Source organism: Dama dama, chromosome 9, assembly GCF_033118175.1.
Source record: "Dama dama isolate Ldn47 chromosome 9, ASM3311817v1, whole genome shotgun sequence".
In the NCBI taxonomy this organism is placed as follows: domain Eukaryota; kingdom Metazoa; phylum Chordata; class Mammalia; order Artiodactyla; family Cervidae; genus Dama; species Dama dama.
Window position 1 is genome coordinate 17579559 of NC_083689.1, and position 21857 is coordinate 17601415.

Sequence of the window (21857 nt, forward strand, 5' to 3'; positions counted from 1 at the left end):
GTGTCCAACTCTTTGAAACCGTTTAGACAGTAACCTGCTGGTTACTGCTGGGCTCCTGTCTATTGCTTTTGGGCTTTCTAGGTGGTGCTAGTGGTAAAGAATTCATCTGCAAATATAGAAGACATAAGAGATACAGGTTCGATCCCTGGGTTGGGAAAATTCCCTGGAGGAGGAAATGGCAACCCACTTTAGTATTCTTGCCTGGAAAACTCCATGGACAGAGGGGCCTGGCAGGTTACTGTCCATGAGGTCACAAAAAGTCAGACACAACTGAGCAACTGAGCACACACATGGAAAATATACAAGAACTATGGGAAAGATGTAAATTGTAAATATGTAAGAAAAGTTGTTCATCTTACCAGGATGCTTGGGTCGCTAACAATAAAATGAAGCAATCACCACAGTAAAATAATATTCAATCCTGCATTTATTAAGCTATACAAAGGATCCCAGAATACTCCCACAGTCTCATTAAAGACATATCAAACTCAGCAACACTCAGGTGTTAAGCAAGGAGAAGTGTTGAAGGCCAGAAGAACTACAAAAGCGAGATGATGAGAGAGGTAGAATTTGAGGTCCACATGCATAGTTTTGTTGCATTTTCTAACCTACATTCTAAATGAAAGACACAAGTACTGAGATTAGATTGTTTTGCTGAGGAACCTAAACGTGGCCCTTTTGATGTCTCTATTCCTGAGACTGTAGATGAAGGGGTTCAGCATGGGGGTGACCACAGTGTACACCACCGAGGCCACTGCACCCTTCCTGGGAGATTGTGAGATTGGTGAGCTGAGGTACACACCAAGGCCTGTCCCATAATATAAACAAACAACTACCAAGTGAGAACCACAGGTGGAGAAGGCTTTATACCTCCCACCTAATGAGGGGACTCTCAGAATGGAGGAAAAAATTTTATAGTAAGAGAAAAAGATACCTGAGATAGGGAGAAATCCAAAGATGGCACCAGCAAAATACATGACTATGTTATCAGTGAAAGTGTCAGAACAGACAAGCTTGAGGAGTAGAGAAGGGTCACAGAAGAAATTAGAAATTTCCACATCCTTGAAGCAGGAGACTTGTAACACAATCCAGTTGTGCACCTGGGACTCCAAAAGGCTAACAAAAGCGGACACCAAAACTAAGGAGCAGCACAGGCGTGGGTTCATAATGAGCTGGTAGTGCAGTGGCTGACAGATGGCCACAAACCTGTCATAGGCCATCACAAGCAGAAGCATATCATCCAAACAACCAAAAAGGGTAAAAGCAGACATCTGTGTCAGGCAGCCCACATAGGAAATGACTCTGCCGTGAGTTTGGATGTTCACAATCATATTGGGGACAGTGCTGGAGATGAAACCAATGTCCGCCAAGGACAGGTTGGAGAGGAAGAAGTACATGGGGGTGTGGAGATGGGAGTCAGAGGTGACAGCCAAGATGATGAGCAGGTTCCCAAGCACAGTGACCAGGTACATGGACAGAAACAGGACACAGAGCAAAGGCTGCAGTTCTGGATCATCTGAGAGGCCCAAGAGAAAGAATTCTGAGACTCTTGTTAGATTTCCAGCTCTGTGCTGCTTGGACACCTTTGAAAGAAGAAAAGAGGGCTTGAAAAAATAGGATATAAGTAAATGGTCATTGAGCACTGTGTCCATATTTTGGATTCAAGCAATTCATTTCTAAGACCATATACCCTAGTACCTTCAGCAATAGTTCTCAGTGTGACAAATTCTATCTGTTTAGAACTGTTTCCTACTTGGTTTATGTGTTATTCACCTCTGTCGATATACCCTTACTTTATAAAACTTCACTGAAAAGTGAAAGGGAAGGAGGACATTAGAGGTAATACCTCCGGGATCTCAGTAAAATACAGCCTTCTTTTTTAGTGTATATGCTTCCATGTTACTCTCTCTATTATCCTGAATGAGAAATTCTCTTCCTCCTTTAAGAAAAATTAAATTCCAATTTAAAGAAATGAAGCCATTAAACCTTGTTTTATTCAAATACGATTCTAGATAACTCTTTCATTTAGAATATCTACAGATCTCTATGAAATACAGGACTATGTCATCTGGATTCTAAATTTAAAATGGATGTTCATAATCAGAACACATTATATATGATATGCAGGGTTTTATCCTTCTTTATTTTTCTGTCTTCCCTCCTTCATGAAATAAGTGATTACTCAAACGTCAAGGTTTTCTTTTGAAGGCCATTTAGTATATACTTGATATCTTTGATGGACTCTACAGTCCATGAAATTCTCCAGGCTAGAATGCTGAAGTGAGTAGCCTTTCTCTTCTCCAGAGGATCTTCCCAACACAGGGATTGAACCCAGGTCTCCCACACTGCAGGAGGATTCTTTACCAGCTGAACCACAAGGGAGGCCCCATTGATGGACTTCAAATTTCAGTTAATATGGTTTAATTAAGTGCACATAATCATAATGCATTGGTGACTACAAGATGGTGTTAGTTTACAGGGGACTGTTAATGATTAAATGACAATGAAAGTTAAGAAAGTCTCTTGAAATCTTTTCTTTTATATGGTGTTATTTGTTTCAATTCTGCCTCAGTAAAATGTCCGATGTGTGATACCACTTACATTTTTGGACTCTATTCTGTACTGGTGGGATAATACTACATTGTTGTTTTTCTTTTTTTTTTTTTTTTTTTTTTGGCTTTTTGAAGTTTGACAAAATTGCATATATTTGGGTTATGCAATGAAGTATTTTAAAAGATGTCCAAAATGATTTAATATACATCAACATTGTGAACGATTACCACAATCAAGTTAATTAGCATGTCTGTCACCTCATAGAATTTCTATTTGTGTGTGTGTGTGTGTGTGTGTGTGTGTGTGTAGTAATGGTTAAGCATATCTTTCTTAGCAGATTTCAAGAATATAATATATTATTATTAACTATAATCAACAGACTGTATTTAGATCCCCAGAACTTATTCATTGCATAACCGAAAGTTTCTCCTCCACCAGTTCTCACAAATAGAGTTCTAATCCACAGTCCTAAGATTTTTACTTTCTTAGCTTCCACACGTAAATGAGATCATACAGTATCTGACTCTCTACATCTGGTATATGGTTTTTAATAAGCATATTATTTTCCAGGTCCATCCCTGTTTTCACAAATGGCAGGATTTCCTTGTTTTTATGGCTGAGTAACATCTGATTGTTTACATGCACACAACATGCTTTCTTTATTTATTTGTCTGTCAACAGACACATACCCATATTTTCACTATTTAAAATAATAATGCCATGACATGGGAATGCAGATATCTCTTTAAGGTCCTGATTTCATTCCTTTGGCATCTACCCTGAAGTAGGGTTGTTGGATCCTAAGGTAGTTCTACTTCAATTTGTTGCAGTTTTAAATTTCTTAAGGAACCTCCATTCTATTTTCTGTAATAGCTGTACAAATATTCATTCCCACCAACCAAATGCAACTGTTCCCTTAAACTCCACATCCTACCCAATATTTGTTGTCTTTTTGTATATAATAGCCATCCTAACAGATGTGAGGTGATATTTGATTTACATTTGGTCTTGCATGTCCTAATGTTACCTGATGTTGAGCACCTTTTACCCAATGGTCTTGTTCTCCTGATCATAAACCCTCTTATTTACTGATGAGGAGGTTAACACTAGGGAAGGTCCCACTCCCAAGTCAGGACCTAGCCTTCTTTTGTCAAGGTAACAAATTTTCCTGTCAATCAGTCCTGATTTGAGGTTGAGGCTGGAGTAAGTGAGTATTTTTAAAGTAAGCACATGTAAATAAATAATCAGTCAACTGGAATGGAAAACCACTTGTTTAAGCAATATTAATGATTTTTAAAAAACTGTCTTGCAATAGTCCTATTCAGTAGGTTCAATTACTATCAAAATTTCATAGATAAGGAAACTGTCCAGATGTGTTTGCATTATTCTAGTCTTTTTTTTCACTATTAAGTCATAGTTTGAATGCCAAAATAAAGAACTTGAATTGCCCATAAAAAGCAGAATTAGAAGAATTACAACCCCTCTATCAGGACTGATTGACAGGAAAATTTAACTTCTCTTGATATCTCAGCTCAAATCCATCTCTCTGCAAACACCTCCCTCTCATGATACACCTCCCTGTCATGATACACCTCCCTCTCATGATACACCAGTGTCATGAACTTGTGTGCACACTTTGTTTCTATGAAAAATGGAAGGGTTTAAACAAAATTTAACTGGATTTATTTTATTCTTGTTGCTGCCTCTGTGTCAACAAGATTGAGTCTCTGGGGAATCAAAAATTAATGAGTCCCAGTCATTCCTCTTCATCTATGAAGAATGTACTTGTGTAAACAAAAACAAAATGTCCTGTCAGGGATCAGGGCATCAGATCAACAGATATTTAAATTTGATAACATTAAACTTAGCATAGTCATTATTAGTAAAAAAAATATCAAAAACGTATTTTGCCCTTCTTGTATGCCCATCATACAATTATTACACAAAGCACTATTATTGTTTTAGTCCAACTTCAGTGGGTTTCTGTCTGTGAACAATCAGCTCAGTTGACACTGCTAAATCTCACAGATTCTAAAAAATTTCCCATAATACACTGAGAATGAGTGCAGCATAGAGGATTCAAAATTAAGTTTTTCTTCTCTGAGTCCCATGCCCTAAACTTCACTCTTTTCAGACTTCCTGAAAGTGTTTGGCAGAAGTACAGAGATTTAACAACACATACATCTGGGATACATTATTTTGAACTGTTTTCATTTTTCTGAGTGGGAACAGACCACAAGACTCTGATTCTGTGTCTCCTTTCATGATTGAGGAAACTGACTTTAAGCACAGAGGAGAAAGTGGGCAGGTGAACTGAAACCCAGGAACAGAGTCAACAGAGATCTCTGCTGAAGTGCTGTGCTGCGCTTAGTCACTCAGTCATGTCTGCCTCTTTGCAACCCCACAGACTGTAGCCCACCAGGCTCCTCTGCCATGTGGATTCTCCCGGCAAGAATATTGGAGTGGATTACCATGCCCTCTTCCAGGGGATCTTCCCTGCCCAGGGATCAAACCCAGGTCCCCCTCACTGCAGGGTGACTCTTTACTGTCTGGGCCACCAGGGAAGCCCACCCTGAAGTATCAGGTGCCAAATATTTCTATGACTTTAGTCTGTGATTTCAGACCTCCTTCCTATAGTTGATGCAGTAAGTGCTACCTAGTAACCTCCAATGTGTCCTCCAGAAAACTGCAAGGAGAAGGGCACAGTGAGCAGGGAGTTGCTGCCCAGACTCACAGCAAAGTGACTAACTGACTGGGTGGCAAGAGGAAGACTGCTCAGATTCCCTGTGTCTTAAGTCATTCTCTCCAGAATGACTGGCTTCAACTTGGCTTTAGTGCTTTCTAACTCATGACCTGATACATATGACATAAAATGTTGTGCTCCTTTTCTCTTATTAATAATAATGTAGGCAGTTATAATTTTGTGCATGCCTGTGTGCTAAGTCACTTCAGTCAAATCAGACTCTTTGTGACCCCATGGATTGTAGCCAGCCAGGATCCTCTGTCCATGGAATTCTCCAGGCTAAAATACTGGAGTGGGTTTCCATGACCTCCTTCAGGGGGTCTTTCCTACCCAGTGATCAAACCCAAGTTTCTCATGTCTCCTGCATTAGCAGGCAGGTTCTTTTCCTCTAGCACCACCCAGGAAGACCATAATTTGGTACAGATGCAATAAAAAATGAAACATAAAACTTACACCTCAGAGCCCAACACTTATGAAGTCTTAAGTAACAGTACCTGATAATATGGTTAATGTCATCCTCTTCACCATCTTCATCAGCACTTGCATAGTTATTTGATGTGCTCATGGGAAAGTTTGAAAGTGAAAGTGAAGTTGCTCAGTCCTGTCCGACTCTTTGCAAACCCATGGACTATAGCCTACCAGGCTTCTCCATCCATGGGATTTTCCAGGCAAGAGTCCCTGAGTGGGTTGCCTTCTCCTTTTACAGGGAATCTTCCCAACCCAGGGATTGAACCTGGGTCTCCCGCATTGCAGGCAGACACTTTACCCTCTAAGCCCCCAGGGGAGGGAAGCAGGGAAGTTTACAGAGACCTATTTACTGCTCTGGTGGGAGGCATACCAGGCAAGGCCACACCAGTGATGGTGGAAGCAGAACTCTGAATCAGAGTTCTCACACACCAGAACATAAATGTCACAGGGCTCTAATCTGAAATTTGTACACTGGTGCCCTCCCATCTGTCTATCCCAACTGTCATGTTTGCCATGTTGTGCATAAAATCATGCTCCCCAAATTCCTTCCATTTATCAATCACTGTCTCCCTCAGGACTTACTGGGCTGGGTTGCATCTCTGCTGGAACATGACCAAGGAGCACAGACTCACTGCCCCTCTCCTGCCTGGTGTGTGATGAAGTCTCAGGGTCCCTCTGAAGGATGAGAAGGAAGACACACTCAGGCTGGACCTTCTAATGCAGGTTCCTACAAAGATGGAAATACAGGTGTGGACTCATAATATTAGAACTGGCAACATAATGAGCTAGAGACACTGACCAATTATTGACAAAGGTATGACCTTAGGGCTCAATGCTCAAAGCTCATCATTAGCCAGTTGGTCCATGTTGTCCCACTCCCTGGAGACTTGTTAATATTAACAAAACAGGAAAAGGAGAAAAGTGAATGTCCTGGGAAGGGTCTGGATCCCTCTTCATCTCAGGAGGAAATTCCATGTACTCTTGCTTCTCACCTCCAACTTGCAGGATCTTAACATAATGTCAGACATTTTTTTCTCAATTTTATCCATTCAGTGTGTGGTTTTGATATGTTGAAATCCATTGTATCAATTATGAAATCTGTGTAGCAAGAGGTCTAGCCAATGATGTGATGCACTTTCCATTTTCAGAGTTAATAATTGTCTGTAAAGATAACAGGCTTTCATCTCTTTACTTTAGTTCACAGTTAATGGGAGGAAACATACAATGGAATGAAAACCAAGGGGTAGGATAAGTGAGAGCATCTCAGATCCTGCCCACCACACAGGCCTCATCCTCTATAAGGACTTTGTGTACCAAACCCTTCCAAGATCAAGTCTTGCTCATCTGCTTTTCATTATATTCCCAGATTCACTGCATCAACATGATCTCAACAAAAATTCCCTGGAAACAAACTAGAAATGGGTAGAACTTCCTCTCCCCTGGGTACTCTACAACTTCAGGTCATACAGTCTCAAGTAGACCCGTGGTTTCTGATACACTAGGAGAGCCCCTTGATCAATGTCCAGACAACCTGCAGTTGTTCCATGAACAGATGTAACAAATTTCCACATGTTATGTTCCACATGTTTCTGATTTCTGGTAATTCAAATGGAATCCACTCAAACCTGGATATATTTTCTCTTGGTTTCCTTGTGGTCTCAGCTCTTGAGGACTTTAATAAAATATGGATTTGGCTTACCCATTTTTGCTATTGGATAAAGTGGGATATATGTGGAGAGTTTTGGGATGTAACCTTCTCAATCCTGTCCATGCAATCTTCCTGACAGAGAGTGCTCTCCTGAGGAATGCAGAGGTTGGTTTGTCCTTAAGTGACATGAAGAAAACTTTAACTTAAACCATATCAGATTGGATATAGAGGAAAGAATGTTATGCGACCACATATAAATAATGACAGAGGATATTTTTAAGGGAAATCGCATAGCAGATATGCACAGGTGGATATGAGAGGAAGTCATTGGGTGTTGTAGCATTTAAATATTTATTTAGTTCACAGCAAAAACATATCACTAAACTGAAATGCTTTCATACGAGATCTAAGAATAAGATTCTAGGGTCAAAGACAAAGATGAATTTATAGGACATGGGACAAGGAAACCAAGGTAATTATGTTTGTATCATAAAATGTGATATATGTCATGTTCTCTTCCCAACTCCCAATGCCCACTATCATGATGACCAAATAGCAACTCAGTAGATTTGATTATGGGCTTCCCAGGTGGTAGTGTTGTTCAGTCGCCCAGTCATGTTCAACTCTTTGTGACCCCGTGGACTATAGCACACCAGGCTTCCCTGTGTTTCACCATCTCCTGGAGCTTGTTCAAACTCATGTCCATTGAGTTGGTGATGCCATCCAACCATCTCATCCTCTGTCATCCCCTTCTTCTGCCTTCAATCTTTCCCAGCATCAAGGTAGTTTCTAATGAGTCAGCTCTTCACATCAGGTGACCAAAGTACTGTAGCTTCAGCTTCAGCATTAGTCCTTCCAATGAATATTCAGGGTTGCTTTCCTTTAAGATTGACTGGTTTCATATCCTTGCTGTCCAAAGGACTCTTAAGAGTCTTCTCCAACACCACAGTTTGAAAGCATCAATTTTTCAGTGCTCAGCCTTCTTTACAGTCCAACTCTCACATCCATACATGACTACTGGAAAAACCATAGCTTTCACAATATGGACGTTTGTTGGCAAAGTGATGTCTTTGCTTTTCAATATGCTATCTCAGTTTGTCATAGCTTTCCTTCCAAGAAACAAGCATCTTTTAATCTCATGACTGCAGTCACTGTAGGGTGATTTTAGAGCCCAAGAAAAGAAAATCTGTCACTGTTTCCATTATTTTCCCATTTATTTGCCATGAAGTGATGGGACCAGATGCCATAATCTTAATTTTTTCATGTTTTGTTTTAAGCCAGCTTTTTCACTTTCCTCTTCTTTCACCTTCATCAAGAGGCTCTTTGCTCTCTGCATTTAGGGTGGTGTCAGGTGCTGCCATATCTGAGGTTGCTGATATTTCTCCAGGCAATCTTTTTTCCAGCTTGTGCATCAACCAGCACACATTTCGCATGATGTTCACAGTGCGTATAAGTTAAATAAGCAGGGTGACAATATATAACCTTGATATACTCCTTTCCCAATTTTGAAACAGTCCATTGTTCCATGTCCAGTTCTAAGTATTGCTTCTTGTCCTGCATTCGGGTTTCTCAAGAAATGGGTAAGGTGGTCTGGCATTCCCATCACTTTAAGAATTTTTAGCAGTTTGTTGTGATCCATGGAGTCAAAGACTTTAGTGTAGTCAATGAAGCAGAAGTAGATAGTTTTCTGCAATTCCTTTGCTTTTTCTATAATGGGTGTTGACTACTTGATCTCTGGTTCCTCTGCCTTTTCTAAATCCAGCTTGTCCATCTGGAAGTTCTCAGTTCATGTACTGTTGAAGTCTAGCTTGAAGGATTTTTAGCATTACCTTACTAGCATGTGAAATGAGCACAATTGTACAGAGGTTTAAACATCCTTTGGCATTGCCCTTCTTTGCAACTGGAATGAAAACTGACATTTTCCAGTCCTGTGGCCATTGCTGAGTTTTCCAAATTTGTTGGCACATAGAGTGTAGCATTTCATCAGTGTCATCTTTTAGGATTTGAAATAGCTCAGCTGGAATTCCATCAGTTCCACTAACTTTGTTAATCATAATGCTTCCTAAGGCCCATTTGACTTCACACTCCAGAATGTCTGGCTCTAGGTGAGTGACCACACCATCATGGTTATCTGGGTCATTAACAACATTTTTATACAATTCTTCTATGTATTCTTGCCATCTCTTCTTAATTTCTTCTGTTTCTGTTAGGTCATTATGCTAAGTGAAATAAGTCAGACAGTGAAAGACATGGAATATAAGATTTCCCTTCTCTGTGGGATATAATATATTAAACTCATACAAGCAGAATGCATTTTCTGACATATTACCAATTGTGAACATTGCAGAAAATCATCCCATGAATATTGTAGAACACCTAGGATTACTATTCAAGTGTATACTTTCTCTTGCAATATTTATGGATTTAAAATGCCTTATATTAATTTGCTATGAGAATTTAACATGCTCTAATAAGAAACCAAGTGATAGAAATTTAAGAGAACATAAACAGAAAATTAAACCACAGAACCACACACACACACACACACAAAGTAGCTTTACTTTGGCTTCTTTCAAGATTCTTTGACTGTCACTTAGGTTAGCTTAAATGGATATGCAGATATGGTATTTTAGTGATTTTACTAATTTTTGGGGGGTGATATCTCTTTCCCTAAACTAGTAAGAATGTATCTTTTTTCAAGTATACTCTTTCTTTTAACATCAAAGTCTCTCATAAGTAGAGTTGGTGATTTTCTTAAGTCGTAAAATGGAAAGTAACTAAAGTAGTTCTGCACAGCTTTAAGTCAGCCAAGATTACTATCACAAAAACAATATGTGACATCTCAATTTGTGATGGATACTTATCTTGCAGAATGCAATAGGAGCCCTAGGATGTAAATATTCTGACAGAGGCATGGTAATCAAGTGGGAAAGGAGAACATCAAGGCTGTATATTGTCACCCTGCTTATTTAACTTATATGCAGAGTACATAATGAGAAATGCCAGGCTGGATGAATCACAAGCTGAAATCAAGATTGCCAGGAGAAATATCAATAACCTCAGATATGCAGATGACACCACTCTTTTGGCAAAAAGCGAAGAGGAACTAAAGAGCCTCTTGATGAAAGTGAAAGAAGAGAGGGGAAAACCTGGCTTAAAGGTCTACATTCAGAAAATTAAGATCATGGCATCCGGTCCCATCACTTCATGGCAAATAGATGGGGAAACAATGGAAACAGTGACAGACTTTATTTTCCTGGGCTCCAAAATCACTGCAGATGGTGACTGAAGTCATGAAATTAAAAGACACTTATTCCTTGGAAGAAAAGCTGTGTCAAACCTAGACAGCATTTTAAAAAGCAGAGACATTACTTTGCCAGTGAAGGTCCATATAGTCAAAGTTATGCTTTTTCCAATAGTCATGTATAGATGTGAGAGTTGAACCATAAAGAAAGCTGAACACTGAAGAATTGATACTTTCGAATTATGGTGTTGGAGATGACTCTTGAGAGTACTTTGGAATGCTAGGAGATCAAACCAGTCCGTCCTAAAGGAAATCAGTCCTGAATATTCATTGGAAGGACTGATGCTGAAACTGAAGCTTCAGTACTTTGTCCACCTGATGCGAAGAACTGACTCATTGGAAAAGATCCTGAGGCTGGGAAAGACTGAAGGCAGGAGGAATGGGGATGACAGAGGATGAGATGGTTGGATGGCATCACCAACTCGATGGACATGAGTTTGAGCAAGCTCCAGGAGTTGGTGATGGACAGGGAGGCCTGGCGTGTTGTGATTCATGGGGTCTCAAAGAGTCAGACATGATTGAGTGACTGAACTGAACTGACTTGTCTTGCAGAACTCAGTAGGAGACCTAAGATGTAATTATTGAGAGAGAACAGGAAGGCATGATAATCAAGTTAAGTCCTAACCAGGATGTTTCTAGTAAAAGGAAAAGTCCTCCCTTGAAAGAAGGGAATAGAAGAAGAGACTTATTATGAAGACTTGGGTGACTCAATGTACCTCAGGCATCATTGGAGTCACACAGCAATTGGAATATGATACCACCTATTCACCAAGGCTATGGTTTTTCCAGTGGTCATGGATGGATGTGAGAGTTGGATGGTGAAGAAAGCTGAGCACTAAAAAACTGATGCTTTTGAACTGTGGTGTTGGAGAAGACTCTTGAGAGTCCCTTGGACTGCAAGAAGATCCAACCAGTCTATCCTAAAGGAGATCAGTCCTGGGTGTTCATTGGAAGGACTGATGCTGAAGCTGAAGCTGAAGCTCCAGTACTTTGGCCACTTCATGCGAAGAGTTGACTCATTGGAAAAGACCCTGATGCTGGGAGGGATTGGGGGCAGGAGGAGAAGGGGACGACAGAGGATGAGATGGCTGGATGGCATCACCAACTTGATGGACATGAGTTTGAGTAAACTCCAGGAGCTGATGATGAACAGGGAGGCCTCACATGCTGCGATTCATGTGGTCACAAAGAGTTGGACATGACTGAGCGACTGAACTGAACTGAACTGAATTCTCCAGCTGCGTACCCAAAGCTATGATATACCCTTGACTTCCACCTGTCTTTCCAATTGCAGGAAGATACATAACAGCAAACCTTTAACCCAGTGCTATAGCATCAGTCAAGAGTCAGTCAAGTAAAGAAAAACCAATTAGTGTTTTTTCAAAAACTTTTTTATTGGAGTAGAGTTGATTTACAATGTTGTGTTAGTTTCAGGTGTACACTACAGTGAATTAGTTATACACATATCCATTCTTTTTCAGAATGTTTTCTATATAGTTCAATACAGTGTATTGAGTAGAGTTCCTTTTGCTATACAGTAGGTTATTAACAGCTATCTATTTGGATATAATTGTGTTTATATGTCAATTCCAACCTTCCAATTTATCCCTTACAACCCCTTACTCACTGATAAGCATAAATTTGTTTTCTACATCTGTAACACTATTTCTGTTTTGTAGATAAGTTCATTTGTACCCTTTTATAGATCCCACATATAAGTGATATCATATGATATTTATTTTTCTCTGACATACCTCATGCAGTATGACAATCTCTAGGTCCATTCAGGTTGCTACAAATGGCATTATTTTATTATGTTTTATGGCTCAGTGGCAGTCAGCCAGGAATAATGCAGTTAATCATTTTAGTGAAAAACTTACACAGAGAGTTGGTTAAATAGATATTGAAGGACTGAAAGGTTAAAAAAGAAAGAAAGAAAGAAAAAGAAGTAACACAGCCGTCATAAGTGAAGGAAGAAGCTACTCCACCAAGGGCTTGAGGGGTTTAAAGGGATCACCTGAGCATTTAGGGCAAAGAGATGTTTACAGATCATGTTGAAAGTATGTAAGATCAACACAAGATGCAATATAGAACAGTGATTCTGAGCATCCCACCCCAGAGCAAAGTGCATGCATATATGTAGATACACCATGTGAAGATTATTGGAAATAATGGGGGAAATGCATTGTTTGTTACTACAGCAGAGTCTTCATACCTTCCACCCTTTGACCTCTGATCTCTTCTGGATCTTCAGCATTTGTCCATGAGCAGTTAGAACCCAAAGTATAAAGGTCACTTTTGAAGGAAAATTCTGACTTATATCAGTAGTTCTCAATCTTGGCCACACACTAGAACCACCTGAGTCCTTTAAAAAATACTCATATTTAGGCCACAACCAAGTACAATTAGAGTGTCTGGTGGTGAAACACAAGGTCAGTATTTTTAATCTTCCCAGATATTTTCGGTAAAAGCCTAGGTTGAGAAGCAGTGACATACCTCCTCACTCATAACTGCATGTGCAGATTTAAAACATAGATACAGAATTTACTATAGAAATGATATAACAGCTATGCAAAACTCATAAATTTTCAATATTTTGAAAGGGAAGTATTCATTCTTCGAGGATGTTTGTGCCACCAAAGATAAATTATAGAATCTCCATAGATATAAAGAAATTCAGGTAAGAAGTGATTATGACACACAAAGGATCCTCGATCTCCCACCGTCATGTTAAACCAGAAACAGAAACAATATTCAGATGGAAAGCAAAGAAAGACATGAAGGTCATAAGAGTTGCAAAACTGATGACATAAGAATGGTAGAATTTTAAATCTCCAGGTTTTGTTTTGCTACATTTTCTAGCCTACACTCAAATGGCTGGCCAGGTCCTAAGCTGAGATTGTTCTGCTGAGGAACCTCCACATGGCCTTTTTGATGTCTTTGTTCCTCAGACTATAGATGAAGGGGTTTAGCATGGGGGTGACCACAGTGTACACCACTGAGGCTGCTGCATCCTTCCTTGGAGAAAGGGAGATGGCTGAGCTGAGGTACACCCCCAGGGCTGTTCCATAAAACAAGCAAACCACTGTCAGGTGAGAGCCACAGGTGGCAAAGGCCTTATACATCCCGCTTGATGAGGGGACTTTCAGAATGGAGACAAGAATTTTATAATAAGAGAAAAAGATTCCTGATGTAGGGAGAAAACCAGAGATGGCAACGATAATATAGCTGACTATATTATTCATGAAAGTATCAGAACAGCCAAGGTTGAGCAGCTGAGAAGGGTCACAGAAGAAACTAGAAATTTCTACATCCTTGAAGCAGGTAAGTTGTAACACAGTCACATTATGCATCTGGGAGTCCAAAAGGCTAACAAAAAAAGACAACAAAATAAAGATGCAACAGGTGCGTGGGTTCATGATGATTGTATAGTGCAGTGGGTGACAAATGGCCACAAACCTGTCATAAGCCATCACAGACAGAAGCATACTATCCATACACCCAAAAAGGATAATAAGAGACATCTGTGTCAGGCAGCCTTCATAGGAAATGACTCTGCTGTGAGTTTGGATGTCCACAATCATCTTGGGGACGGTGGTGGAGATGAAACTGATATCAGCCAAAGACAGATTGGTGAGGAAGAAGTACATGGGGGTGTGGAGGTGGGGGTCAGAGGTGACGGCCAGAATGATAAGTAGATTCCCCAGCATGGTGACCAGGTACATGGACAGAAACAGGACACAGAGCAAAGGCTGCAGTTCTGGATCATCTGAGAGGCCCAGGAGGAAGAATTCTGAGACACTTGTTAGATTTCCAGTTCTCTGTAGCTTGGACACTCTGGAGAAAGAAAAGAGGACTGGAAACAAAGGAAATAAGTAAATGGGCATTGAGCACTGTGCCCATATTTTGGATTCAAGCAATTCATTTTAATATTATACATCCCAGTATCTTCAGCAATATTTCTCAGTGTGACAAATTCTACCTGCTTAGAAATGTTTTCTCCTTGGTTTCTGTTATTCATCTCTGCCTATACACTCTTACTTTACAAAACTTCATAGAAAAGTGAAAGGGAACAAGAACTTTAGAGTTAATACATCCATGATCTGAGCTAAAAATAGCCAACTTCTTTAGACATAATGTAAAAGGAGAAGTTCCCTTCCCCTCTAATAAAATATAAAATTTGATTTAAAGAAATTAAGACATACATAGTTATACAAATCTTAATTCAATCAAAAACAATTCCAGATGTTTTCCTCATTTTCAATATTGACAAATCTATGAAATGCAGAACTAGGTCCTCTTGATTCTTAATTACAAATGAATGTTGATAGTGAGAACACATTTTATATGATATTCAGAGTTTTATCATTCTTTGTTTTCTGCCTTCCCTTCTTCATGAAATTAGTCATTACTCAAACATCAGAGTAGTCTTTTAAAAGTTTTTAGTATATTCTTCATATCTTTGACTTTAGTGGAATTCAAATTTTGATCAGTATGGTTTAATTAAATGCAGGGTCATAATTTATTGATGACTACAAGGTGGTACTACTGTACAGAACAATGTTAATGATTAAATGGTAATAAAACTTAAGAAACTCTCTTGAAATTTTGATTCATGATGATGTATGGCAAAAACCATCCCAATGCTGTAATCATCCTCCAATTAAAATAAATTAATTTTTTTAAATAGGCATAATATTCTCCAGATCATTCCATGTTGGCACAAATGGCAGGATTTCCTTGGCTGAGTAATATCCCATTATTTATATAAACACACAATATTTTTTACCTATTCAACTGTCAATAAACATGTTTTCACTATTTAAAATAATATGACAATGACAAGGGAATGCAAATATCTCTTAGAGGTTCTGATTTCAGTTCTTTGGCACCTACCCTGAAGTGGGTTGCTAGATCCTATGGTAGTTCTATTTCATTAGTTGCAGCTTTCAATTTTTTTTAGGGAACCTCCATTCTGCTTTCTGTAGTGGCTGTATCATTATTCATTCCCACCAACCAAGTACAAGTGTTCCCATAACAGTGAGCAGGGAGCAGGGAGTCTCTGCCAGGCCTGACAGGGAAGTGACATGATGGTTTGGGGTGGCAGAGGCATTGCCCACATACCTTGCATCTGGAATCAGTCTGTCCAAAATGACTGACTTCAAACATGATTTTATCATTCTTTAATTCATGATCTGGTTGCTGTTGTTTAGTCCCAGAGTTGTGTCTGACTCTTTACGACACCAAGGACTGTAGCCCGCCAGGCTCCTCTGTCCATGGGATTTCCCAGGCAAGAACACTGGGGTGGGTTGCCATTTCCTTCTGCAGGGGATCTTGATGACCCAGGGATAGAACTTGAGTCTCCTGCATTGGCAGGCAGATCCTTCACCACTTGAGCCACCAGGGAAGCCCCAAGAACTGACACATGTTACATAAAATGTTTCACTTCTTTCCTCTCATTAAAATAATATTAATGTTATGTACATATAATTGGAGATAAATTATGCACATGTAATCAAGCAGGAAATACAAAATTTATACTTCAGAGCCCGACACTTAGGAGACCTTCAATAACAGGACAGGATGGTACGGTTCATGTCATCCTCGTCATGTGCATTCTCATCCTCATCACTGATCCCATAATGAACTGAAGTGCTAGAAGGAAGGGGGACAGAGGATGAGATGTTTGGATGGCATCATCGACTCAACGGACACAAGTTTGAGCAAACTCCGGGAGACGGTGAAGGACAGGGAAGTGGGAGAGTCATTTCCTAGGCAGGTTGACAAGAAGTCTAGGGGTCCCCAAGGAGAGAGGGGTCTGGAATTCTCAAGGAGGAAGAAAGGACAAACTTTTTTGTCCCTCTGCATTCCTTAGGATTATATAACAATAATCTATCCTGCTTGAGGACAGTCTCTGGAAAAAACCTTCTGGCTAATCCTATTATCTCAATGTGTAAATTATGGGAGTAGGTCTAGTGAGGTCTTTACAACCTCCAGACATTCTTTTGATTCACTGTAATAATTAATTGGAGAGTATATAACTCCATTGCTAACACTAGCAAGCGGGTATTCTTTCTGCCCACTTCTGATGCCTATGTCAGAAGCCTTCTCTATCTCTTTTTTTTTTTTTTCCTGACAAAGCAAGAGATTTTATTGGGAAGGGCACCCAGGTGGAGAGCAGGAGGGTAAGGGAACCCAGGAAAACTGCTCCGCCTCATGGCTCATAGTCTTGGGTTTTATGGTGATGGGATTAGTTTCTGGGTGGTCTTTGGCCAATCATTCTAATTCAGAGTCTTTCCTGGTGTGCACGCATCGCTCAGCCAAGATGGATGCTAGCAAGAGGGATTCTGGGAAGTGGACGGACAGGCAGTGTCTCCTCTCAAACTTTCCCGAACTCTTCCCGCTGGTGGTGGCTTATTAGTTCCATATTCCTTATCAGGATCTCCTCTGATGTCGTTGTCTTCTCATCCTGGTGTAGTGTAGTTTCTCCTGTTTGAGCATTATTTTAGGGTGAGATCAGGTCGGCTGTCTTCTCTATAGACCAATCCAGTGTAGGGGCCTTTGGAAGTGGGAATTAATCTAAGAGTTAATTTCCCTTCAGTTTCATTGTGCATGAGCTAGTAAAGACTACCTGATAAAAAGTCCTTCCATCCAGGTTGGAGACAGTCCCTTAAATTATGTCTTTTTCCAGTCCTGGTTGCAGGTCATGAGGCGTTGGTCGGGGCACTCTGGCCAGTTGTCCGCGTCAGGAGGAGACCAGGGACAAAAGGGTCCCAGTTGCGGCTGCTGGGTCTGTTCCATTGGCAGGCAAGCTGGCCCCTGAGTACCCCGAGTGGTCAGGATGTCAGTCTCAGTGAAGAAGAGTCCCCACCAGAATCGCCATTTGTTGCAGGAAGGGGGACCCCTTCCAGGGCCCGAAACTGGGCTCTTGTCTAACACTCAGAAATGAATTGTCCGAGGAGACACATGTGCTGACAAAGCAAGAGATTTTATTGGGAAGGGCACCCAGGTGGAGAGCAGGAGGGTGAGGGAACCCAGGAGAACCGCTCTCCTCTATCTCCTTCATACTTTAATAAAACTTTATTACACAAAAGCTCTGAGTGATCAAGCTGCGTCTCTGGCCCCAGATTGATTCTTCTCCTCCAGAGGCCAAGAATCCCAGCATCTTTTCGTGGGTCAGCAACAATCTTTCAGAAGCCTGGTGTGTTGCAGTCCGTGGGGTTGGAAAGAGTAGGACATGACTGAACAACTGAACCACAACTGAACGAGGGGAAAGTTTATAGAGGCGCATTTGCTTCTCTAGTGGGAGGCATGCCAGCCAGAGCCAGGCCAGTGAGGGTGAAACCAGAACTCCGAATGAGAGTTTTCACATCTCAACCAAAACTAAGAATATGAACTTCAAAACGCTCTATTCCAAACCCATGTAGATTGCTCCCAGCACCCCTTCACCATCCCTGTCTCCCTCAGCACTTACTGGGTTGGCTGTATCTCTGCTGGAGCATGACCAAGGAGCTCAGACTCACTGCCTCTCTCCTGCCTGGAGTGTGATGAAGCCTCAGAGTCCCTCCTCAGCATGGGCAGGAAGACAGACTCAAGCTGGACATTCTGATGCAAGTTCCTACAAAGGATGGAGACATAGGTGTGGATTCACAATATTAGAACAGGCAAAATAATTATCTCAGAGGCACTAGCCAATTATTTACAATGACCTTAGAGCTCAATGCCCAAAGCTCATCATTAGCCACTTGGTCCATGTTGTCCTCATCTCTGGGGACTTGTTAATATTAAAAGAACAGGAAAAGGAGAAGAGTGAATGTCCTGGGAAGGGTCTGGGTCCCTTTTCATCTCAGGAGGAAATTCCACATACTCTTGCTTCTTACTACCAAGTTGCAGGATCTTAACATAACATCAGACCTTTTTTCCTCAATTTACCACTCAATGTGTGATTTTGATATGTTGAAATCCATTGTATCAATCATGAAATCTTTGCAGCATGAGGTCTAGACCAACGATGTGATACACTATCCATTTTCAGAGTTTTCCATTTTCCACAGGACTGGAAAAGGTCAGTTTTCATTCCAACTGCAAAGAAGGGCAATGCCAAAGATTGTCCAAACCACTACACAGTTGTGCTCATTTCACACACTAGTAAGGTAATGTTCAAAATCCTTCAAGCAAAGCTTCAACAGTACTTGGTTCAACAGTTATCCAAGAACTTCCAGATGGACAAGCTGGATTTAGAAAAGGCAGAGGAACCAGAGATCAAGTAGTCATAGAAAAAGCAAGGGAATTCCAGAAAACTGTCTACTTCTTCTTCATTGAGTATGCTAGAGTCATTGACTGTGTGGATCACAACAAACTGTGGAAAATTCTTAGATAGATGGGAATACCAGACCACCTTACCTTCCTCCTGAGAAATCTGTGTGCAAGTCAAGAAGTAACAGACCCAACATGGAACAAAGGACTGGTTCCAAATTGGGAAAGGAATACATCAAAGCTATATATTATCACCCTGCTTTTTTAACTTATATGCAGAGTATACCACATGAAATGCCAAGCTGGATATCAAGATTGCAGGGAGGAGTAACAATAACCTCAGATATGCAGATGACACCGCCCTATGGCCAAAAGCAAAGAGGAACTAAAAAGCCTCTCAAGGAAAGTGAAAGAGGAGAGTGAAAAAGCTGGCTTAAACTCAACATTCAAAAAACAAAGATCATGGCTTCTGGTTCCATCACTTCATGGCAAATAGATTGGGGAAACAATGGAAACAGTGACAGACCTTATCTTCTTAGGCTCCAAAATCACTGCAGATGGTGGCTGCAGCCATGAAATTAAAAGATACTTGCTCTTTGAAAGAAGAGCTGTGATAAACATAGACAGCATATTGAAAAGTAGAGACATAACTTTGCTGACAAAAGACCATCTAGTCAAAGCTACGGTTTTTCCAGTAATCATGTATGGATGTGAAAGTTGGACTATAAAGAAAGCTGAGCACCAAAGAATTGATGCTTTTGAACTGTGGAGTTGGAGAAGACTCTTGAGAGTCCCTTGGACAGCAAAGATATCAAACCAGCCAATGCTAAAGGAAATCAGTCCTGAATATTCATTGGAAGGACTAATGCTGAAGCTGAAGCTCCAATATTTTGGCCACCTGATGTGAAAAACTGACTCACTGAGAAAGATCCTGAGGCTGGGAAAGATTGAAGGCAGGAGGAGAAGGAGATGACAGAGGATGAGATGGTTGGATGGCATCACCAACTTGATCAAAGTAAGTTTGAGCAAGCTCTGGGAGTTGATGATGGACAGGGAAGCCTGGCATGCTGTAGTCCAAGGCATCACAAAGAGTCAGACACAACTGAGCAACTGAACTAAACTAAACTAAAACTGGGAGTTGGTTTAAAAGATATTGAAAGGCTAACAGGCAAAAAATAACATAACAGTAACAGTAACATTAGCAATAGCAGTAACATAGCACTCATGAGCGAAGAAAGATGTTACTCCACCAAGGGCTTGAGGAGTATAAAACGAACAGCTGAGCATTTAGGTCAAAGACAATTTACTGATCACTACTGAATGTATGTAAGATAAAAAATAGAGCAATCATTTCAAGAGCCACACCCCGAAAGCAACGTGTACAAGGTATACTGTATGCAACGCATGCAATGTATACTGACCACTATTGAATGTATGTAAGTTAGAAAATGGAACAAACATTTCAAGAGCCACACCCCAAAGCAATGTACATAAGTGTGAGTTTGGAGTAGAGACAATAGCTTTATAAACAGCACATAGGCTATAGAGACCAAACTATATGGTGTAGAGAGGCTATATGTGAAGAATCATTATCAGCAATAATGGGGAAAACACCCTGCCTGTTGGGCTTCTCAGCAGTAAAGAAACTGCCTTCCAATTCAAGAGATATGGGTTCCATCCTTGGGTCAGGAAGACCCCCTGGAGAAGGAAACGGCAACTCCAGTATTTTTGCCTGGAAAATATCATGGACAGAGGAGCCTGGCAGATTACAGTCCATGGGGTCGCTAAAGAGTCAGACGCGACTTACTGACCGAGTATGCACGCAGGCACATTGCCTGTTACTACAGCCGGCTCTTCATATTTTCCCCCATGAGCACAGATCTCTTTAGGATCTGGGACATTTGTCCATGAGCAGTTAGGACACATGACATAAAGGTCACATTTGACTGAAAGATCTGACTTAGATCAGAAGTTCCAACCTTAGCCACATGCTAGAACCAGCCTCAGTGTGTTTAAAAATCCTCACGCTGGGACTTCCCTGGTGGTCCAGTGGATTAGATTCCACCTTTCAATGCAGGAGGCATGGGTCCCTGGTCTGGGACTTAAGACCCCACATGCTGCATGGTACGACCAAAAATAAAAATAAGTAATTTTTAAAAATCTTCAGTTCAGGACACCATAAGTCTAACATTGTGAAGGAATTATCCTCCTTTAAAATAAGTAAATAAATTTAAAAATAAATAAATAAGAATAAAATAATATACATGTTTCAATGCTATTCTCTCAGATCATCCCACCCTCGCCTTCTCCCACAGAGTCCAAAAGTCTGTTCTATACATCTGTGTCTCTTTTTCTGTCCTGCATATAGGGTTATCGTTACTGTCTTTTTAAATTCCATATATATGCATTAGTATACTGTATTGCTGTTTATCTTTCTGGCTTACTTCACTCTGTATAATGGGCTCCAGTTTCATCCATCTCATTAGAACTGATTCAAATGTATTCTTTTTAATGGCTGAGTAATATTCCATTGTGTATATGTACCATAGTTTGGCAGTGAGACTCATTTGTCAGTTTATTTTTCAGTTTATTTTATTGTATTATAGTTGATTTGCAATGTTGCAAAACAGTATTTTTAAGCCTCCCAGGTGATTTTGAGAAAGGCCATGGCTGAGAAGCAGTGACATGTATCCTCACACATAGACTGCATGCGTACGTGCGTGCTCAGTCACTTCAGTCATGTCCGACTCTGCGACAGCATGGACCATGGCCCTCCAGGCTCCCCTGTCCATGGGATTTTCCAGACAAGAGTACTGGAGTGGATTGCCATTGCCTTCTCCACATAGACTGCATACACAGATTAAAAACATAGTAAGCAGTTGGAA

General features: G+C 40.5%; 1 protein-coding gene and 1 pseudogene across 1 annotated transcript; both read right to left on the reverse strand.

The window, feature by feature from the left end:
- Positions 1-641: 641 nt before the first annotated feature.
- Positions 642-6375, reverse strand: LOC133061254 (olfactory receptor 7E178-like; annotated as a pseudogene).
- Positions 6376-13604: 7229 nt separating this feature from the next.
- Positions 13605-14545, reverse strand: LOC133062760 (olfactory receptor 7E178-like). The gene has a single exon (XM_061152153.1). The coding sequence runs from the start codon at positions 14439-14441 to the stop codon at positions 13605-13607; it is 837 nt and encodes a 278-aa protein (XP_061008136.1). The 5' UTR covers positions 14442-14545.
- Positions 14546-21857: the final 7312 nt, after the last annotated feature.